At 41.5% G+C, this 21,223-nt stretch overlaps 1 protein-coding gene across 1 annotated transcript; it reads left to right on the top strand.

The window, feature by feature from the left end:
- The first annotated feature begins 293 nt into the window (after positions 1-293).
- On the top strand, positions 294-19,802 carry LOC147182266 (plexin domain-containing protein 1-like). The gene is made up of 13 exons (XM_086078040.1): positions 294-456; positions 8,257-8,363; positions 9,370-9,513; positions 12,847-12,916; positions 13,436-13,558; positions 14,017-14,135; positions 14,641-14,737; positions 14,802-14,897; positions 17,199-17,280; positions 17,363-17,423; positions 18,293-18,398; positions 18,919-19,073; positions 19,142-19,802. Exons 1-13 carry the CDS (start codon positions 384-386, stop codon positions 19,259-19,261), a joined length of 1,353 nt encoding a protein of 450 aa, XP_085934166.1. The 5' UTR covers positions 294-383; the 3' UTR covers positions 19,262-19,802.
- The last annotated feature ends 1,421 nt before the right edge of the window (positions 19,803-21,223 follow it).

Genomic DNA, 21,223 nt, shown 5'->3' with positions numbered 1-21,223 from the left:
CCCGTGCTGCTGCAGCCTCAAGTCCCCGTCCCGGCTCCATATATATATCTATATAGATAGATAGATATATATCTATAGATATCTATATAGATATCTATAGATATAGATATATATATATATATGTATATATATATATATATATATATATATATATATATATATATATATATATATATATATATATATATATATATATATATATATAGAGAGAGAGAGAGAGAGTTAATAATCAGCCTTGATGATTCTTGTTGCCATGGCGATGGACGATCAGCCCCGGGGAGGAGTGTAGAGCAGCAGGGTGGCGCATGAAGCAAGTTGAAAATAGAGTCAGTTAGTGAAGGCAGAAACAAGAAGTTAGTCCACACTGTGCTCCCCATGATAACATGATGATTCTGCATGTGACGATGCTCTTCCTCTGTCTCTCCCAAAAAGCCTTGGCGGAGGTCCCATCCACAGGTGAGGATTTGCAATGATACTGCACTTCTTTCTATGTCTTTTTTTTTTCTTTAATGGGATTTCACATACTGTTGCTATTTCTTTAGCAACTTCTGTTCGTACATTATTACAAGTATGAAATTAAGACAACCATTCTTAATATTAAGACATTACAATACTGTATAAAACATTTTGTCTTCATCTTATTTGCAAAAAAAAAGAATATATGATAAAAGTGTTAAAACAAGTTAGACAATGTACACAGTATATACAATGGAGACCTTTTAATATATGAAGACAATGGGAACTTTTTAAATTGTGGAAGAAAAAAAACACCCCACACCTCGTGACCTTGGCTCTTCTACCTCTCCATGAGGTGCGCGCACTCACGGCCGACAATGAGGAGCTCAATAGTTGCCAGGCTGGCCTAGCTGACAAGTGCCTCACTTGGCACTATTTAAGCAACCCTCCGAAAAAAAAGCTATGTGCTGTTATTTTGTTATTTGCATAGGTCAACTTCCACAACAAAATGTGACTTTTTCCATCCAATTTGCAATAAAATAAGTGTGGAACAAAATTAACATTCCACAAGCGTGCAACCCTCAAAACAGCCTGGTTTAAAATTAGAGTTGGACTCTTGTTATTCACTCCGTTGGACAGAGGATACATGTAGTTAAGGCAAGCGTGCCAATTGTATCCAAAAAAAGCACAAAACCGTCCAATGAGAAAACACTTGGAATATGATTTATAATGTTTGTTTTACCCTTATCGGTTGCTTAAAATTGCGCACAAGCTCAATTACTTGAGTCCCGTCTGTAGATGCAAGCCAAAATGAACAAAAATGAACTTTTCCTCCTCTAATGACTGATTAGCCTCGCAGAGACGTTTGTGTTACAAAAACCTTCCAGCTGATCCATATGTAATAGATCGACTTTTATGTTATTTATAAATTAATCTTAACTTCCCACGGAATGCACTTGGCCTGATAAGAAAACATTTTGTGGCAAACAGTTCAACTTCCAAGGTGTAAGACGGTCATATTCCCCATCCAGAATAATGGAAATAGATGTAATCCAATCCAGGATTATGTTGTCATCATAAAAGCTTTATGAAGTGTACAAGCCATATATGAAATCACATATTCACTTTACAAACTGCCATACATGTTGAAAATTAAGTCCTACCCTATAAAGCGGTGCCTTGAGATATTAATTACATTTGTTCCGTGACCATGCCCCTAACTCAAAACAATTGCCTCTCAAATCATCGTTCCCCGCTGAAATGAATGCAAATGCCATCAATTCATTCCAGCCGCCATAAAAATATCCAACTCAAATTTTGCTAATTCATTCTTGGGGTCACGGGCATGCTTGAGCCTACCTCAGCTGTCTTTGGACGAGAGGCAGGCTACACCCTGAACTAGTCGCCAGCCAATCGCAAGTTCTATATTTTGTATAAGCAATAATTAAAGAGAACGTAGAGATTAAGTCGTTTTTACCATAATTTGTGCTTCATTCGATAATGTGCTGCTCCTTCTGTTGACTGCAACTTGGCCACCTGGGCGCAGTATAATACAGACATATGGATACATACAAGGAGATAGTCACCCCTCTGAAAGCAGCAGTTATATTACAAGTAATTGTTTTTGCAGAGGATAAAAAAGATATGCCTGTGAGTATTGTTAGATTTTATATCAATTGTTTAAAGGTGCATTGTGCCATTTAAAAAGGTAATGTTAAAGCTTTTTCTGCATCATGCATGCTCCACCAATGCCCAGATGAGTACGAAGAGCACTGACTGATTTACTCTGACTGCACCTATCAGCTTTTTTCTTCCCTTTATAGTAGAGTGTGCAAACCCCTCACACGCCACAGTTTCTTTGGGGAGGGGCGGAGTTTTTCCTACCTTGTTTGAAGTCATGTCTTCGTTTGTCAACCATCGCTGTAAGAACGTGCACGTACTCGCACGCACACCATAAACGAGCCAGACACAGATGCCGCAGTTACTCTTTGGGCCAGAGGTGGCAGTAGTGAGTAAAAAAAAGTGACAAACTGCACAAATATCCTTGAAAAGGGTTATCACATTGTTACACCGATGCTATTCATTAACATGTCTATGGCGTTTTGCTTTATGTTTTTGATAGCATCAAGCTCAATGTACTGTTGTACAGTAAAGCTATATGGTTAGCATAGCTCTTTGCCCTAAGTGTAGTTTGGAAGTAAACTTAAAAAAAAACAAAAAAACTTCAATGCATTTATAATGGCCGACAATTATATGCAGATTTTCACTATTCACCAGCCAGCCCAGTTCCTATCCCTCTTGAAAAACATTTTGTTTTTTAATCCTCTGCACGTTGTGAAGGGCTTTTGTGTTTCATAGTCAAATAAAAGTGTATTATGCATCTCCTGCTGACAATGGCACGCACACAGACACACAATGCCCAATGAATTAATGCATGAAATCATAATTCACAAACTCTTGACATTATACATAAGTTAACTGTACTATATGTTTTTATACAGCACAATACTGCAGTTAAACCTTTCTCATTTCAGAACGTTACAAAAAAAAAATTTTTTTTTTGGAGTGATGGATACGATTATTGGCATTTGCATTGATTTCAATGGTGAAAAATGATTTGAGATACAAGTGTTTTCAGTTACGAGTGCAGTCATGTTGAATGTATGAAACTCATTTTTCAAGGCACCGCTGTATTTGCGCTGTATTTCATGACAGGCAACAGTAATCTATTGGCAGTGGATTTGGCTTGGATTGCCTTTCAATGATTCATGACAGCTGACATCCACGCATGAGATTCGGTTTCATCGGAGCATGAAGTGTGATGTTTTCCTTTCTAAAATCAGAACATCGGTCATCATCATCCTGTAAGAGAGCTGCTCCCTTTAGGCCGTTTTATGAATTCCTATGACATTGAAAATGACTCCCTGAGCCAAAATCCAAAGAAAAGACACTTTATCAATGTTCTGGAACGGTCGCACCGTAGAGTGGAACCTCCTCAAAAATATTTAGCTCTCCCAAGTACCACCATATCATTAAAATACAGCAAAATAGCTTTTTCCCCCTAAAAAGTATACTGGGGCCTTGAGATACAAGTTTAATTTGCGCTGTGACCACACTTGTATCTCAAGGGCTGATGCTTGTGAGGGTAGAACTTACCTCTGTGGTTTCTACATAATGTCCTTTGTGTGTCACCACAAGGAAACAAAATTGCTCAAATTACTGTATGCACTTTACATAGTGTTTTTTTTTACACACTTGAGGTTAAGGATCGAGCGGAGACAGCATGATTTTAAACGATAGCACAGATGTACCAGATGGACAACTGACCCTCGCTGCTTTTTTTTTTGGAGCAGCCACCGCCCAACCACAACATCACAACGTGGCCATTCCTCCAGAGAGGGTGGACACGCCTGGCCTGAATACAGCCCCAAATGGAATGGCAGGAGCAAAAATCACGCACTTATATAGTTCATCATAGTTCAGCTGTACTGAAATTTTGCTTCTCACCCAGAGTCACCTGGAATATTAATCAATCTGTAAGACTCAACTTTATGTACATCCGTTTATTAAGGCAACTGCATGCAAACTTACCTCATAGATGCCATAACAAGGTGGAACCATGTTTAAATAACAATTGCAGATTTAATCTTGATATATGCACTTGAAACCATCCACTGACAGTTCTATTACGTCCAGCCACCCATGGGGGCAGTATGAGCATGTACAGTACGTTTAAATGGGTGTGACATCAGTTATCAGTAGGGGTGTGAATTGCCTAGTACCTGGCGATTCGATTCATATCACGATTCATAGGTCACGATTCGATACCGATTAATCCCGATACAAATCTATAAATTGATTATTGCGATTTTTTTTAAACTCAAATTCAGAAAATATCAATCAGTAAACTTGTACATGTACACTGTAAGATTTGTATGAAAATGTATTTATCTAAAAATTCAGGTTGCAGTCTGTTTCATGTTTGAAGAGCACTGACATCAAATATTAAGGCTTAATGTTCAATTAATATAAAATTATTCTATACTTAATGTGTAAATCCTAAGTAAGACGTTTTGTTGAATATTCCCATAAAAAATTGATGTTAAAAAATCAATTCGGCCGCATATCGAATCGATTCGAGAATTGCGCGCTGTAATATCGCGATATTGCCGAATCGATTTTTTCTAACACCCCTAGTTATCAGTGTCCCACACGATGTGAAGGCAGAAGAAGTCAAATGTGTGAGACTTTGAGTGTGTTCATTTCCTCATTCCTAATGTGATGAGGTAGCAGTTTTGGAGGAAGGAACATACACAAGAATTGCGATGTAGTCACTAAACCGCAAAAGACAGAAGCATTCTACCTCGTGAATGATTTGATTATTGTTTTGGTTAGGGACTTTTAAATTTACGATCCCTGGTATCAGTACTCGCCAGCATGAATCCAGGTCCAGAAAGTGAAAACCTTCTCACAGGTGCTTCTACTCAACTGGCAGGCAAACAAGCTCGTCTCCACCAGTTTAGAATAGTACCTGTGCCTTAAAGCCAAACTTTTTCAAGGTTTTTAGTACTTTCTGAACCTGGATTCCCCAACCCTGCTCAGCTTGCCCATCCCTAAAAAATAACAGTGCATTTGTTAGGTATAAACTATCTCATATTAGACAGCACCAAGATGGCTGCTGTTTGAGTAATGTTAAAATTGTAATTTTGGTTATTTTTCAGTTCAATCTGTGTAAGAAATTCAATCAATATACACGTCATTTAAAGGGGAAGTCAACCCCCCCCAGGAAATTATTGACAATAATATGTTTCATGCAGTCCCACTAGTCTAAATATGGTATTCTGGTTAGTGGAATATGAGTTAAGCAACAAATTCCAGCAGTTTTTATCAATATCAGAAGGCGGCCGTTTTGCCACTTGCTGAGAGAAAATGGCATCACAGTTGCTCAGGTCTCAGGTAACAGCCAATCACAGCTCAGCTTCAGAAATCAGGTGAGCTGTGATTGGCCGTTGTCTGAGCCCCGAGCAACTATGATGTCATCTTCAGTCGACAGCAAGTGGCAAAATAGCCGCCACCCCTGAGATGGATATAAACGGCTGGATATTGCTGCATAACTCATGTTCCACAAATGTAATATTAATCAGAAAGTCGTGTCTAGACTAAAGTGGTCACATATATAACATATTATTGTCAATTAACTGACTTCCCTTTAAGACAAAAAAAAACTTTGATTGTTTAAACCTGCTTCAAACAGTGCGCTAAAATGGTGGCAAATAGCAATCTCAGCGATGATGGTGCTAATAGCTACGTCAAGCTGGTATTACGCGAGACAGGTATGCTTGAACTACGCCAATGGCTTTTGTTGCCAAGATGTTGCATTTAAATGTTTGATCTCAGGCTCCATAAACGGACCATTGGAAAATTCGGCGGTGTTGCCCGCGTTCAGGTTCATCTGTCCAGTCACCAACATTCCTGCCCCAGAGCAGCAGAGGCGTAGGCCTACTCCATGTGGCAGCCTGACTGACCATGGCATGCTTTGGCGGTGCATTCCGACGGCGACCTGAACGTGGCGAAGTGCATCTCTCGGGCTTTTTTCGCCCTCTAATTTGAGCTTTTAATCCTTTCCTGACTCGCCTCCCATTGTTTGCTGAATGCCTGAGAACGAATACAGCAAACGTTAAGTACGGAAAGAACAAGCAATTTAGCGTTAGAAAACATACTCCATATGGGAGGCAACGCGCGGGATGGGTATTTGTAGACAGTTGGAGATAAGCCTCTCTGTGACGTCATCATCAAGTGTTAAATGGACCACTTGCGTCATTACGACACAAACTTGTTTTGTTGATATTTTGGCTCAAAAGGTGTAGGGTAATTGCAATTTTTGTCACTCTTAAATCAGTATTATTAGCTGTCAGATGGCATCTATTATATTTAACAAAATAAAAAATAAAAAACCTTTATCCAAAACAGGGGTAATTTTTTTTCTTCTTTTTTTATAAAGAGCTCAGTATTGTTCATTCGGAAATGTCATCATCATTGCTCTTTATTAATTTTTTTTATTTATATATATATATATATATATATATATATATATATATATATATATAATTTGTATGTGGGTGAGTATGTGTATGTGCGTGCGTGCGTGTGTGCGTGCGTGTATTTGTTAGCTCACCAAAAACCTATTAGAAAAAATCCCATACCGTTCACCTAAACCGAACACCGCCGTCAGGAGACCCGAGGGGACCAAAGAAAACCAAGGAAGGTGAAATCCAGCACCACCCACCAGAATTCTTCCCCAACCCAAGAAACATCTAAATTCCAACAAATCCAAAAAAAATAATAATAATCTGGGAAACCTCAAGAGACCGAAGGAGAGACTGAGGAAAGGAAGCCGAGTGAGATCCACAGACACCAGCCTCCACCGATTCAATGACCTGAGGAGGAAGCGGATTGTGTCTGAGTTTCGATAGATGCTGGTGTGGTGGATCTGGCATGCATAAAAATCTCCACCAAAGAGAGGAGCTGTCGACCCCTGCCAGGACAGAGCAAGCGCAACACCTCAGGGCCCCCCAGGCCGCGGCAGCGCCAAAGGACGACCCCCGGGCCCCGCCAGGGCCCCCGGCCGGAGAGCAAACCCAGGAGCAGGAGCGCCCCCCACCCCAACACGGCCCGCGCCCCCGACCCAACGCAGCAGGACGGGGCACTGCAGGCCCGCCAGGCACCCCACCGGCCCCCAACCCCGCCCCCCACGACCCCCCGCCCCCCATCCACCCCCGCCATCCACCCCAACCCAGTGCATTAAAAAAAATAGATAGGGGGGGGGGGGGGGGGGGGACACGGACAGGGGACCGCAGCACTGCTCTATACCGCGGTCCCCAACAGATGGCACCGCCACAGCCCCCCCGCCCAGTTGTGTGGTGCATTAAAATTGGAGGGGAGTTGTAGGGTGAAGACGGTGTTTCCACCCTACCCCCCCCCGCCCCCCCAAAGTGTGTTATGTGCCCTATATGTCTATAAAAGTGTATTGTGCAAACCTAGTGCAGTGAGTTAAGAGGAGCGACCAGCGGGCCCCCCACCCAACCAGGCGGGGGCAGGAGGCGCACCCGCCCACCAATCGTCCCACCCACCCCACCGGGACCCCGGGTAATTTATTTAATGTTGCGACGTTCAGCTTGTCCCATTAGGGGTGGGGGGCCACAAAGATTCATCCATCCATTTGTTTTCTAGAATTTGTGACATTATATACATGTATATGGCTTAAGAGGAAACTATGTGACATTATACACACTTACTGTATGTCACATTAGTAATAGTTCAGATTGAGCATAACCAAGTGCTATTAAAGGTGCAAGCTTGGAATTTATTGTCGTATTGCATTCATTTAAGCCAATTATAGTTCATTTTGTAAATGTGCACAATTCAAAAAGCTGTACTGTGCAGGCTCTTCACTGTATTGTCTAACTTTACTTTTGGTATGGCTTTATTTGAATGTTATGGCACAGTCTGCGTCTGAGGTTGTGCAAGGCCCAAAATGTTTGCGGGTTCTCGCCTCTGCGTGTGTTTCCACACGGTGTCTGTGCTAAAATTAGCCCCTTGCATCAACTACAAAGTAAGTAACCATTAATGTGTGACATGGAATCCTGCACTGCTGCGTGTTTCAAATAAGTGGTTTGAAGCACAGCATTTACATAAAACCTGCCAAACGTTACAGAATTGTTTGCAGGATGACTTTGTGTTATTTTGTGTCAATGCGTCATGATGTGTGCACAACTAAAATTAACTGTCTACTTTGGACAGAGGATGGCTACAATGTGATTTCACAGGGAAATTCCAGGACCCGCAGGGCCATCCTGGGCAAAGGACTGTCTATCGACACCCTGACAAACAACATGACCAGTGTGGTGGTAAGTGTGAACGGTAGCGAAACAGTCCAGATATCGTTGACGTGTACAATCCGGGTGTATGGCAGTCTATCTGTTCTTCAAATCTCCCTGGCCAATTTTACATCATCTGGCCGCGGAGGTCTGCTTGCAGTTCCTTATAAATGTACTTTGTTCACTTCGACCTTCTCCATGGACTCAAGGAAATCAGTTTCTTCTTCTACCATGTCAAGGACTGCATGCATGTCATCTGCTGATTTTAAAGGAAATGAGAGGATCCACTTCAATTGCTGGCGAATCAAGTGTGTTCAGACCCACAAGCGCACAAAACGCCCGTTTTTGCATCTGCAAAAATACCAAAACAAAGTCTAGCCTGCCCCTGCGCAGATTAATACCATGCTCGCTTCAGTCATAAAAATCAGCCAACCCATAATGGGAAATGCCATGGACAAGCTAACAATTAGCTTCTATGTGGCGGTTGTGAAGCTTAAGCAAACAGTGCGGCAACAAATGTAGACAGACAATATAGTCACAGTCATATATTCTTTATGAAGTACAACTAATATTACTGTAATTTACAGAATCATTTACTGAAGTTGTGAAAATCTGCTTCTTTTATGTGCATGACATTAAATATTAGTAATTATTGTAGTAGAGCAGTATAGTAGTAGTAGTGGTAGCCTAATGATTACGTTAAATAAAATAAAAACAATTACTTGATTTGACATGTTGTCTAATGATATTGTTTCCCTTTACCCATATTTAAGCCAGAAATTCTCTCAAATAAATACAACTGTGAGAAATATGAGAAACACTCCTATTGCTTTTTCTTGTGTATCTTATGCTCTATACACGCATTTGCTCATGAACCTTAATTATCTCCTCATTTTTAAGCAGTTTGGAAATGACTCCTGTAACTGTGTATAGTGGTTAATTCTTATGAACTGGGGCCAAACATTGTCTTTTGGAAGGCACATGGTAGGTACTGTACTGCAGTACACCACAATTTCATTCCAGGCTGTTTTGTCAGGAGGATGGCGGCAAGTATTACACGTGGCGGCGCTTGGGGCCAGCGGACCGGAGAACGCGGGACCTGTGGGTGGACATGAGTGACGTTGGGCACGGCCAAGTCCGAGTTCACGGCATTTTGTCCAATTCCTACCAGCAGGCAGCCGTGAGTCTCACACGTGGAAAAACACAATTCGCAGTAGCGATTCTCTGATGTGCTACGCATACATGAACGTGTCATTGAGTTAACCTAGAAAATAAAATACATTTAATAAGCTTACAGTACGGCTCCCAAGAAAAAGAACAGTGCAAGTGAGAGTGACAACAGCTACAACGGTATTCAGCTGCGCTATTTAAAGGGACAACAAAATAATTTACTACAGTGTGTGTACTTTCTCCTAATTACACAGACATATTATCTAGCAGCTGAGTTGTACAGGCCAATACCGAAGAGTTCCATATTTGTAATAGTAGTCAACACACACTCTATCACGCTGACAAGTTGAAAGTAGGATCTTCTTTGATTGCACAAGTCATTTGTCATGCGCGTTCATCAGTGCCGCAATTAAAATGAGACAAAGCAGATGTGGAAGAAAAGCAGGCCAAAGGAATTTGGTGTGGATCGTGAAGTCAAACTGTCATGGGAGTTTGGACTCATGGTAAACATGTTTAACTTAAAGAGTACGAAATTCATAGTCGTGAAGGTAGTGCTGATCAAACCTTTGTACTAAAGACACATTTGGTTTTTCAAACGGATAGATGGGCCACATGTGGTCTTAGAAAAGCAGTATTTCTGATAACAGCCTCTTCCAATCGCATTTTTCTCATCTGCTGTCTTGAAAATGAATCTGCTATTAGGTTCTCCCGCACTAACCTTAATGACCTGATCCCATGTCGCTCGGCCCTGTCTTTGCTTCCATTATTTTTAATCACTGCAAACATTGCATCAGACTTGGAAGGAAGCATATTTTGTGTTGACATATGGCTTGCAAATGGTTTGTGTAACCCTGCTAATGGGCTGCAGTTGGGAAACTCTCTTAAAAAAAAAAAACAGTCTGAATACCGATTTTTAACATCTTAAGTGTGGACACACTTTTGACGATCAGACTACTTTGAGCATTTTCACTGCTTTGCATTCAAAGTAATTTAGTAAACAAAGGCCCAATTGTCATATATCTCTGGAAGATTAACCTGTGGTGTCAATTTAAGGATGATTTTTCTGCAATCAATCACAATCGTTAATGGTAAATCTGTTCAATATTTACAATCGCAAACCCTTAAGCGGGGTACACATACAGTGACAAATTGAACAGATTTGAGCAATTTTGCCATCTTTCCGATCAAACCTGATTGTTGGTTTTCCTTAAAATATGGTCTTGGTTGATTATCTTTTGGTGTGGGGTGTGTTAAAGTGGGGTATACACATAGCGATTTTTAACATTTCAACCAATTTTTTTAAATTTAACACCCCACACATGCAAAAATACACATACAAAAAATGTGTTTTTACTACCTTTATAGTGTGTAGCATACTCCAAATGACCAACACAGCACACCATACACATAAGGATTTGGTATTGAATAGGTTTAAAATTCACGATTATCACATTAGGCCCGATTTTCAGTAAACGTGAACCCCACAGAAGCTGCAGTAACTGCCTTTGCAGCGATAAGGCTCACTTTTGATTGACACTAACTGTTTTTTAACTGTCAGATAGAGTTTCAATGCCCACCTCGGGCAGAACTTCTCTCTAGTCCCGGTGCAGGTGGGGGACATTGAGTCAGAGTGGACCATGTTCCACGCCTCCATTGTAAAGGCGGCCGATCGGAGCTGTGGCCGTAAGGTGGTCAGTGCCTGTCGTGGCAGCAATCCTCGAACCCGCTGGTGGACACCAGCGGTAAGGGATGCCGTCGAGCTGAAGAAGGAGTCCTATCGGGCCTTTTTGGCCTGTAGGACTCATCATCAACATCTCAACATCGGACTCAACATCGGGTGGACTTCGGGGACAGTGCCCCTGGATATGCAGACCAGGGTGGGGGTCCCTATTTTTAAGAAGGGGGACCGGAGGGTGTGCTCGAACTATAGCTGGTGGACCACACTCCTCAGCCTCCCTGGTAAGGTCTATTCAGGGATACTGGAGAGGAGGGTCCATCGGGAAGTCGAATCTCGGATTCAGGAGGTGGTTTTCGTCCCTGCCGTAGAACAGTGGACCAGCTCTACATCCTCGGCAGGGTCCTCGAGGGTGCATGGGAGTTCGCCCAACCGGTCTACATGTGTTTTGGGGATTTGGAGAAGACTTTTGACCGTGTACCTCGGGAGTCCTGTGGGGGGTGCTTTGGGAGTACGGGGTACCGAGTCCTCTGATGCGGGCTGTTCGGTCCCTGTACGACCGATGTCAGAGTTTGGTCCACATTGCTGGCAGTAAGTCGGATTCGTTCCCAGTGAGGGTTGGACTCTGCCAAGGCTGCCCGTTGTCACCGATTCTGTTCATAACTTTTATGGACAGAATTTCTAGGCGCAGCCGAAGCATTGAGGGGCCCCGGTTTGGTGTTCTCAGTATAGCATCTCTGCTTTTTGCAGATGATGTGGTGCTGTTGGCTTCATCAAGCCGTGATCTCCAACTCTCACTGGAGCGGTTCGCAGCCGAGTGTGAAGCAGTTGGGATGAGGATCAGCACGTCCAAATCCAAGACCATGGTCCTCAGTCGGAAAAGGGTGACGTGCTCTCTCCGGGTCGGGGAGGAGATCCTGCCCCAAGTGGAGGAGTTCAAGTATCTCTTGTTCACGAGTGAGGGCAGGAGGGAGCTGGAGATCGACAGGCGGATCGGTGCAGTGTCTGCAGTGATGCGGGCTCTTTATCGGTCTGTGGTGGTGAAGGAGCTGAGCCAAAAGGCAAAGCTCTCGATTTACCGGTCGATCTACGTTCCTACCCTCACCTATGGTCACCAGCTGTGGGTCGTGACCGAAAGAACAAGATCCCGGATACAAGCGGCCGAAATGAGTTTCCTCTGTAGGGTGTCCGGTCTCTCCCTTAGAGATAGGGTGAGAAGCTCGGTCATCCGAGAGCGTCGAGCCGCTGCTCCTCCGCGTGGAGAGGACCCAGTTGAGGTGGCTCACGCATCTGGTTTGGATGCCCCCTGGACGCCTCCCTGAAGAAGTGTTCCGAGAATGTCCCACCGGCGGGAGGCCCCAGGGACGACCCAGGACACGCTGGAGAGACTACGTCTCTCGGCTGGCCTGGGAACGCCTTGGGATCCCGTCAGAAGAGCGTGTTGAAGTGGCTGGGGACAGGGAAGTCTGCGCTTCCCTCCTCAAGCGGCTGCCCTTGCGACCCGACCCTGGATAAGCGGTAGCAAATGGATGGATGGATGGACTAACTGTTTTTAATGTTTTGTTGCAAATAAGGTACTTTTTTATCTGGTTCTAGTCCCGTGTGTTATTATATTAGTTTAGTTGTTTCTAATAAAGTGACTGGTGTGTGTGTGTGTTTCCTTTGCAGAAAGTCGCCCTGTCATTCGACTTCCCCTTTTATGGACATTACCTTAGGCAGGTTACCATAGCGACGGGAGGTAGGTTGAACCATAGAGGTGTTGGGGTGAAACTGTTTGCCAACTTGACTGTGTGGAGTTCCTCTAGGTTCACTTATGGAGCTACTGTACTTTTTACTTCAACATGCTGCTAGACCACGGCTCCATTCGGTTCAGTTACAAAAGAGTCTTTCTTTTGTGTAAAGAGGAATTGGGCTAGTAGAGAGAACGGGCTAGTAGGGTCTGTAAGTGTTTTTAGGAAAGTGCAACATCAATATTTTCTTCTTTTTAGAAACAATATAAACAAGTCTAAGCGTTAAACAAGAAAATAGAACTATTGAATAACAGCTTCAATCTTCTTTTTTTTTTTGGAAAATTGCAACATCAAAAGTTTGTCTTCTTTTTAGGAAATCTACTATGCAGTGCAACATTAACCATTTGGACAGTAAAAATCCTTAATATTTACTGTCCCTTACCTAAAATGTTATGAAAAATCCAAATCAGAATTCAACCCTAATTTGAAGTATTTTGTCTTTTTACTGAGAAAGTACTCATTTTCAGGCTTTATCTTCACCGGTGAGCTGACCCACCGCATGCTGACGTCCACACAGTACATCGCCCCGCTGATGGCTAATTTTGACCCCAGCCACTCCAAAGAGTCCACCGTGCAGTACATGGATAACGGTACAATATACTTTCTGTAGGCCTACATGCTGTTGTACTCAGCACATATATGCAATACCCTGTGCCAGTTATATTCTTTGTTTCTTTTTTAATAATTTTGTCAGGAGCATTTGATTTATTATTAGTTTATCTTTGAATAGCTTTGTTAATGCTTGTTCTGTGAGGGAGTGGCCTTTTCGGGGCCTCGTCGTGCCTGTGAATTTGCAAGTGTATCCCTGTGAAAATATTTGTATTTTCAGGATCATTTGGATGAATTTCCAAGTAGGTGTTTTTACGTGCCCTGGAATTCAACCATAATGGCTTCTTCAAACCAAAATGAGTGAATTAATGTTAATTTTTTTTATTTGGATCCTTGGGACTTTTTCTTGTGTTCTCTTTTGGTGAATACTGTATGTCCATATGTGCGACCGAGTGGGTTTTGGGGGGGTTGTGCTTACTGTTGTGCTTGATTTTTCCAGGTGAGATTTTTGTCGTCCAATGGGAGAGGGTTCGACTGTCGGGCAAAGAGTCAGCGGGTGCCTTCACCTTCCAGGCCGTTCTTTACAGAACAGGACGCATCACTTTCAGTTACAAAGACGTAAGATAGAAGGGTCATTCAGGAATTGGAGGGCGATTTGGGCAACAGGATTTGTTTTAGAATTTTGTTATGTTTTCTTACAGTAAAGGATTAGGGCCACTGAAGAGAAAAAAAATAGGTTGGCAGGATTCTGACTTTAAAGTGAGAATTCTGACTTTATTCTTTCTGGCTTCCCCCCAACAATTCATAGCTCTACGTCACAAAGTCAGAATTCTCACTTTAAAGTCAGAATTCTGAGAATAAAGTGAGAATCCTGCCAACCCTTTTTTCCCCCTCTTCATTGGCCCTAATCCTCTTCCGTAGTTTTCTAGAAAACAGGTAATAAACCATAATATTCTTTGATTAATCAACCATCAATCATACTTTTTTTAAATGTATTATCAGATATTATGTTCGTCATATCATATATTCTGCTGTAGGCTACCGGTAATTGGCACATGTGTGCTACAGATACTCTAGCACCTGACAAACTTATTAAGTTTGGACACCTTATATCGTCTTCCAGATACCGTTCCCTCCTAGTGACATTGGTCCAACTCACCACCCCGTGAAGGCTGGCCTCTCCGATGCCTTTCTGGTCACATCATCATCCAAGTCAGAAGGTTAGCGCTGATAAAGTCTTTCCAGCCGAACTTGCGTTAACGGTGACGTGTTTCTCACTCACAGGTGTCCAGAGGCAGACGGTATACGAGTACCACCGCATAGAAATTGGTGCAGCTAATATCAGCAGCTCCTCGGCGGTGGAGTTCACACCATTGCCTAGTAAGACACCAATTGGTAAATAGAGTTGGGCGACTGATGTTTTTTTGAAAAACTCAGGGAGTCTTGCCAACTTGGGGATTTGATTGCTATATTTCATGACTTTGGAAATTGGACCCCTCTGGCAATTAGCTAAATAAATAAAAAGTACTCCCCACTTAATTCCTGTCCCAAGGGGGGTGGGGGGGGGGGGGGGGCATGAACATCTTTACCAGATAAAAATGCACAAAACTCCTCTCGCTGTTCAAATTCAACAAGGAAACGGTGAGTAATTCTGCGAGGACATACCCACCCAGCAAAAACTGGTTGAAATGACGTTGAAAAGAAGTCACTGGTGTCCGTCCAAAAGATGTCTGAATTTGGTTGAAAAGTGAAAGGTGAAAAGACATAATTTTCAAGACGTTGAAAAGACGTCCTTAAAAATACGTCCTTTTACAGTCTAAATTTGGTTGAAAAGTGAAAGATGAAAAGACGTCATTTTCAAGACGTTAAAAAGACGTCCTTTTACGGTTTAGATTTGGTAGAAAAGTGAACCAAAAAGTCTAAATTTGGTTTGTTTTTTTGGTGAGCCTCTGCACCCCCAGACCATGCAGCGGCACGCTAGAGATGGTCAGCCATGACCTTATAAATTCTTGTTCTGTGGCCTTCCATCCCACTTTTGACATCAGCTGTAAACACACACACAAAAAAAGAAGCATTTATTCCTGAAAACTGACATATAGGTTTTTCGTAGATTGGCGCACAGGCACATTTCAATTTTTGTGCAACACAAAACTGTTACGCCCAATTCACACTGACTGCGGAACGGCCACGGTGAGTTTTCCGTACGGCCGCCGCATGGACTGCAATTCACACCGCGTGCGTTGCGTCAGCTGTCCGTGTCCGGAAATCTGCACCCGTCAGACCACAAGATCACGGGGGTTCACGCTGGAGAGTTGAGTTCACAAGATAACATCCGTGTATATAGATTTCTATTTGTAAACAATAGCCACATTTGCCTGTTGTCACATCGCTATGCTTTTGGACATTATTTCTGTGACTTCTACCATGGGTAAGTACGCTTTGTGTTTAAATAGTGTTATTTTGTCATGTTTAATTTAATCTGAGCAAATTTTTTGTCTTAAATGTCCAGCGTGTTTGTGAACGCTGCGCCTTTTTCCCCTGGCCATAAAAAGTGCACCTGCCGCGCTGATCAGCGCATCGTCAATTTGGTGACAAACAACAACAAACTACCATTCGCACTCACATTGTAAAAATTGTTAAATATAAAATATATACATACAATAATAAATACATACACATACATACATACATAAAATACATTATGACATACGAAGTGGAACCGGAGGGAGACGGTCTACTCAAAGTATTATATACCATATTGGACGGGTTAAAACACGACCCAGTTTTCAACGTCCATTTTTGGACTAAATTTGGACCACGTTTGATGGGCTAAAACATGACCCAGTTTTCAACGTCTATTTTTTGTCAAAATCAAGTCTAAGACGGACGGACCCGATTAAGCCCAAAATTAAACGTCCAAAAGACGTCTGGTGCTGGGTGGGTAATTAATCGCAGCATCCATTCGTCTGTTAGGTTTGTTTGTTTCCCCCCCGCCATCGGCCCTTATTGTTTTTGTCCTGCCTAAACAACACCTGATTGGTCCGACCTAAAAAAAAGGTCGGCTGCAAACGTATCAGAGTACAAGATGTATTCTCTGGAGTTTGTGTACTCACAAATACCGCGAGAATTCATCTTGCTGGCAAGATTAGTACAACTCTACTCGAGTAAAGAGCTCGAGAGAGCTGCCTGGGGTGAGGATGGCTGTTAATCTTGAGTCATGCAGTTTGATGGTGATTTTATGTTTACAAAGTTTTGAACTTTTTACATTATAATTTGCCAGCATCATGTTTATGTCAATGTTCTTTTTTTTTCAAGAAGAAACTGGATTAGGGGAAGAGGGAAGTCTGGGCTTCGCTGCCAAAGCTTCTGCCCCCGCGACCCGACCCCAAAGCAAACCTAGTTTTTACTCATGTCATTGTTATTTTTTTCTATAAGCAAAGGGAAAATAGAGGAAAATGTGAAATCTGATTTTTGGAGGGGAAAAAGTCAGTGATTCTTTTTTTTACGCACCAAAACCAAAAAATTGGTATATATATACCCTGACGCTATAGAAAATTAACAACAACAACAACAAGCCTAACTTGTCATGAAATTACTCGGGACGGGTGTTGGTATTTCTATCTTGAGTATACTGGCAAAAGTAAAATTGTGAAATGCTTGTCCTTGGCTCCTATTTCTCAGCCTGCCTTCAACATGATAACTGTGAGAGCTGCATCTCATCCAATCGGACTTCTAACTGCAGCTGGTGTAATGTACTCCAGAGGTGAGCTGATATATTTTCTGTACAATAAATACATTCACTCACATATTAAAGTAGTAGTTGACACAACACTGTTATCTTTTAGGTGTTCGGATGGCATGGATCGACACAGGCAAGAATGGTTGGACTTTAGCTGTTCAGAAGAGGTAACAAATGTTTATTTTGGTTTATTTAGTCACCATTAGACACTGTGTTAGCTACAGTTTGCACATTCTAATGCTAATTATTTTGGAAAAATTGTTGTCATTTTTAGTACATTTGTAGATATATCAGAGATTTCATGAAAAATGTGCAAAAATGGTATTCCCAATATGATAATAAAATTGGCATACTGTGAGAGCATGTAAGAAAGATTTAATAATTGTATTTGATTTCTACAAATGGGTAGTAGGACCACAAATTGAGAAGAAATGAAAGAATGGTGCAGTTATATATTGAGTCCAAATATTCTGACGTTATGTTTTCAATAATAAAGTCAATTTTTTTATGTATTTAAAACATATTCAAACTTCATTCTCGCAACATTGATAACAGTCATACATTGCTAATATTTTTGTTGTTTTTATATGTGCAAAATATTCAGAATAAATTAAGAAATAAAAAATCAATTGTTTTATAAAGGAATATTAGGGCCCCACTGAAACCATATAGTGATATTAAGATTATAAAGTTAAAAAACAACAACCTGTGAGTAATTTTGTGAGAAAAAAGTTATGGTTTTTCAAGAATGAATTTGAAAAAAAAAAAATTCTGGTGACAGTGATAACACCAATTTCAACAAACAAGCCTAACATTCTAATGACTTCATTTAATAAAAAAAAATAAAAAATAAACTTTTTAACTACAAACGCATTAGAGCATATTCTCAAACCATATTGTTTAATGAAAACCTCCCAGTATTAGTTGCATTTATAATGCAGTTCTTTTATTGAATCTCATTACCTTGTAGCTATCATTTAACGAAGTATCTGCTGAGTGTATTTAAGAGAGTGTGATGGTGTGTGCGTATTAACAGAGCAAAAGGACCAGTTGTGACAATTACCCCGAGGAGGAAAGTTCGATCACACCAGAAATGCATCATGTGACCTCATCTGCATCAAAAAATCACTGTAATGGTGACGGTGAGTACAATCAGTTCTTCAATACAAACAAAGCTGTTTAAAGAGGATATGTTATGTAAATTTGAAATTGTATGTGTTAGTGTTAGTTGTGTGTCTGAAGTGCTTGCCCATCCATCCTGTGCAAAATTACACAACCACGGGAATCTTTACTTTCTTTTCTGCCCATTTCTGAAAAGTGTCTATTATGGAACCCGTTTCAATTTGACCTTACTGTGGCATAAAAGCAAGTTTCTCTGCTCATGATTTGAGAGCTCGGCGTGACACAGATCCTGAGCCACTTCCAAGTGATGGCTAATATGTGAAACACTACCGTGTTAAAACAAAACAAACAAACAAAAAGAGAGAGATGCATAAAGTGTTTTTTAGACACTCAGATTAGCTTTCGTAAGCACAAACAAACACATGTTGACACAGTGATGGTTGATGTGTCTGCTGCATGCGCCATATGTAATTGCTTGAATAGGATGCCACAATCTTGGCACACTATATGTCTCCTTTCATTAATTATCTTACAATACAGATGCGGAGCAGGATAATCCTAGTAGTGTTAGTTGGGCTAACACAACCATCGTAGCGGGCATCGCGTCCGCTCTGGTCCTACTCCTGGCTCTTGTTCTTGTGGCTCTTTACATCAACTGCCACCCATCTGCTGCATCGTCGCTTTACTTTATCCAGGTGAGTACGCGATTATACGTCCCACCTGGTCTGCGATTTTGTTTCATCCTCGTTTTTCTCCTTTCCAGCGACACAAGAGCTACTGGCCCTCCTTTAAGTTCCACAAGCAGCAGCAGCCTGGCTACACAGAAGTTCAGGGGGACGGTCACAGTCAGGAGAGGAGCAGCATGGTTCAAGCCGGACCATGACAGACTTACAAATGCAAACCTGGACATATTATGTCCCCCTCCCCAATTCACCAGTAACATAAAACGACCGAAAACAAGCAAAATAAATTCATAAATACATACATACACGTAATTGGGTCTAGTTGTGGAAATAACCACGTAACCAAAGTATAGATGGATGAAGCTACATATAAAGGCTACAAAAATCAGCTTTGGAGTTCCTCAAGGTTCACTTCTAAGGCTACAATACTTTTTAGACCTGCTAATTGCTCTATGTGCTAAGGTGACGACTGGCTTTACATTGGGTGCAGTAAGGGATCAAAGGGCTAAACAAGTGATTATCTTCATGTAAACACACATTCATTGATGCTTAAAATGAAACGACTGCAGCCTGCTAGTACTAATTTCGCTATTAAAAATAATTGTCAAAACAAGCAAAATGTATTAAAAAAAATGTTTTTGTAATCTTGGTAAAACAGTTTAAATGTCTTCTTTTTAGAAATGTGCAATTATTATCAGTGACTTGTCTTTATGGGAAATAAAGGATTCGTACAAAAGTAAACGTGTTTTGCCATTGTCAAGTACATTTTGCACAACTTGTTCACTAACAGAAGCAGAACAGCAAAATTCACAACACCTTTTTGATGTATGAATCAACAGCAGTGAGTTGATTAAAATGTACTTTGACATTCCAAGGCTTCAAACAGGATGTTCTCAGAGGGAAGTCGCCATTAGGCCGGAAGCCAGGTCCACTCCTCAGGATGTTTTTTGTTACCTTTTTTTGACTATGATTTCCTGTTATCTCATACCTTGGGCCATCACAAGTTGATAGGGACCACCCCCAACTAGGGGCCGTTTGCTCACAGGGGCCAAAAAACACCCCTTTTGGGGAAAAGCTTCTGGCAAAATTTTGTAATTGCAAATATGCTCAAAAATGTTGCATGGTGTATCCTGACACATGGTGAAACTGGCAGGAAAATAATCATGGGCTTTCTGTATTTCAATTCTCAAATATCACTAAAAGATAAAAATAAATGTCTCTCCGCCTGACCAATTACTATCAAAAGTGATCCATTTCAAACATTTTATTGTACATCTCACTGCTTCAAATGTATTTTAAAAACATCTCACATTTATAACCTTCAATTTAAGTCCAAGATGAGTTTTCTATCTGAAGTGTTAGAAGAGCTATGACCAAAATACTCCACTGTACCTAAATCGGAAAAAAACGGAAAATTCCAGAATTACCATTCCAAATGGGATTAAGCTATTTTTCTGCATCGAAATACAATCTTAAACAATATTTTAAAACATGGGTTATGTAGTACTATACTATCTAACGTGAATAATGTTACCCACCCAGCAGTAGCGTAATAACATGCTGAGAGGCCCCGGTGCAAAAAATTTTTGGGAGGTCCCCACCCCTGCGCGCGCGCACACACACAAATGCAGGTGCGCACACATACACGCACACAAATGCAGGTGCGCACACACACACGCACACACGTGCGTGCACAGCCACTTGAGAGAAGTGCAACGGTCAAATCTGTTTGAATGATGTAGACGCCACGGCCTTCCGACTTCCGGGTTTTACACATCAGCGCAGTTTCCGGCCAAGTTTTCCAACATTCGCACCCCCACCCATGCCCCCCACAACCGCGCGCTCCCGCTCAAAAAATTATCTATATTTTTTGTTTTTTGTTTTAGCATCTAAATTTCTTTTCATTTTTTGTGCACCCGCTTTTTTGTTTGAGTTTGTTAAACATGACGTCATCCGGTTGACAATGGCACATCCACTGACTGATTTGTTTGTTTGGTTCCCACGCCGTCGCCCTCCCCCCACAATTTACATAACGTATATATATATATATATATATAAAGTTTGTGAATCTCTTGAGCAATTCTTCTCGCCCCCCTTCTGTACAGGCCAGATGTGTGCAGTACTCGGTTGATGGTTGTTTTATGGACAGATTCCCTTACCTC

Source organism: Leptonotus elevatus, chromosome 1, assembly GCF_054856555.1.
Source record: "Leptonotus elevatus isolate MCC_2025b chromosome 1, RoL_Lele_1.0, whole genome shotgun sequence".
Lineage (NCBI taxonomy): Eukaryota > Metazoa > Chordata > Actinopteri > Syngnathiformes > Syngnathidae > Leptonotus > Leptonotus elevatus.
This window is presented reverse-complemented; position numbering and strand designations above follow the sequence as displayed.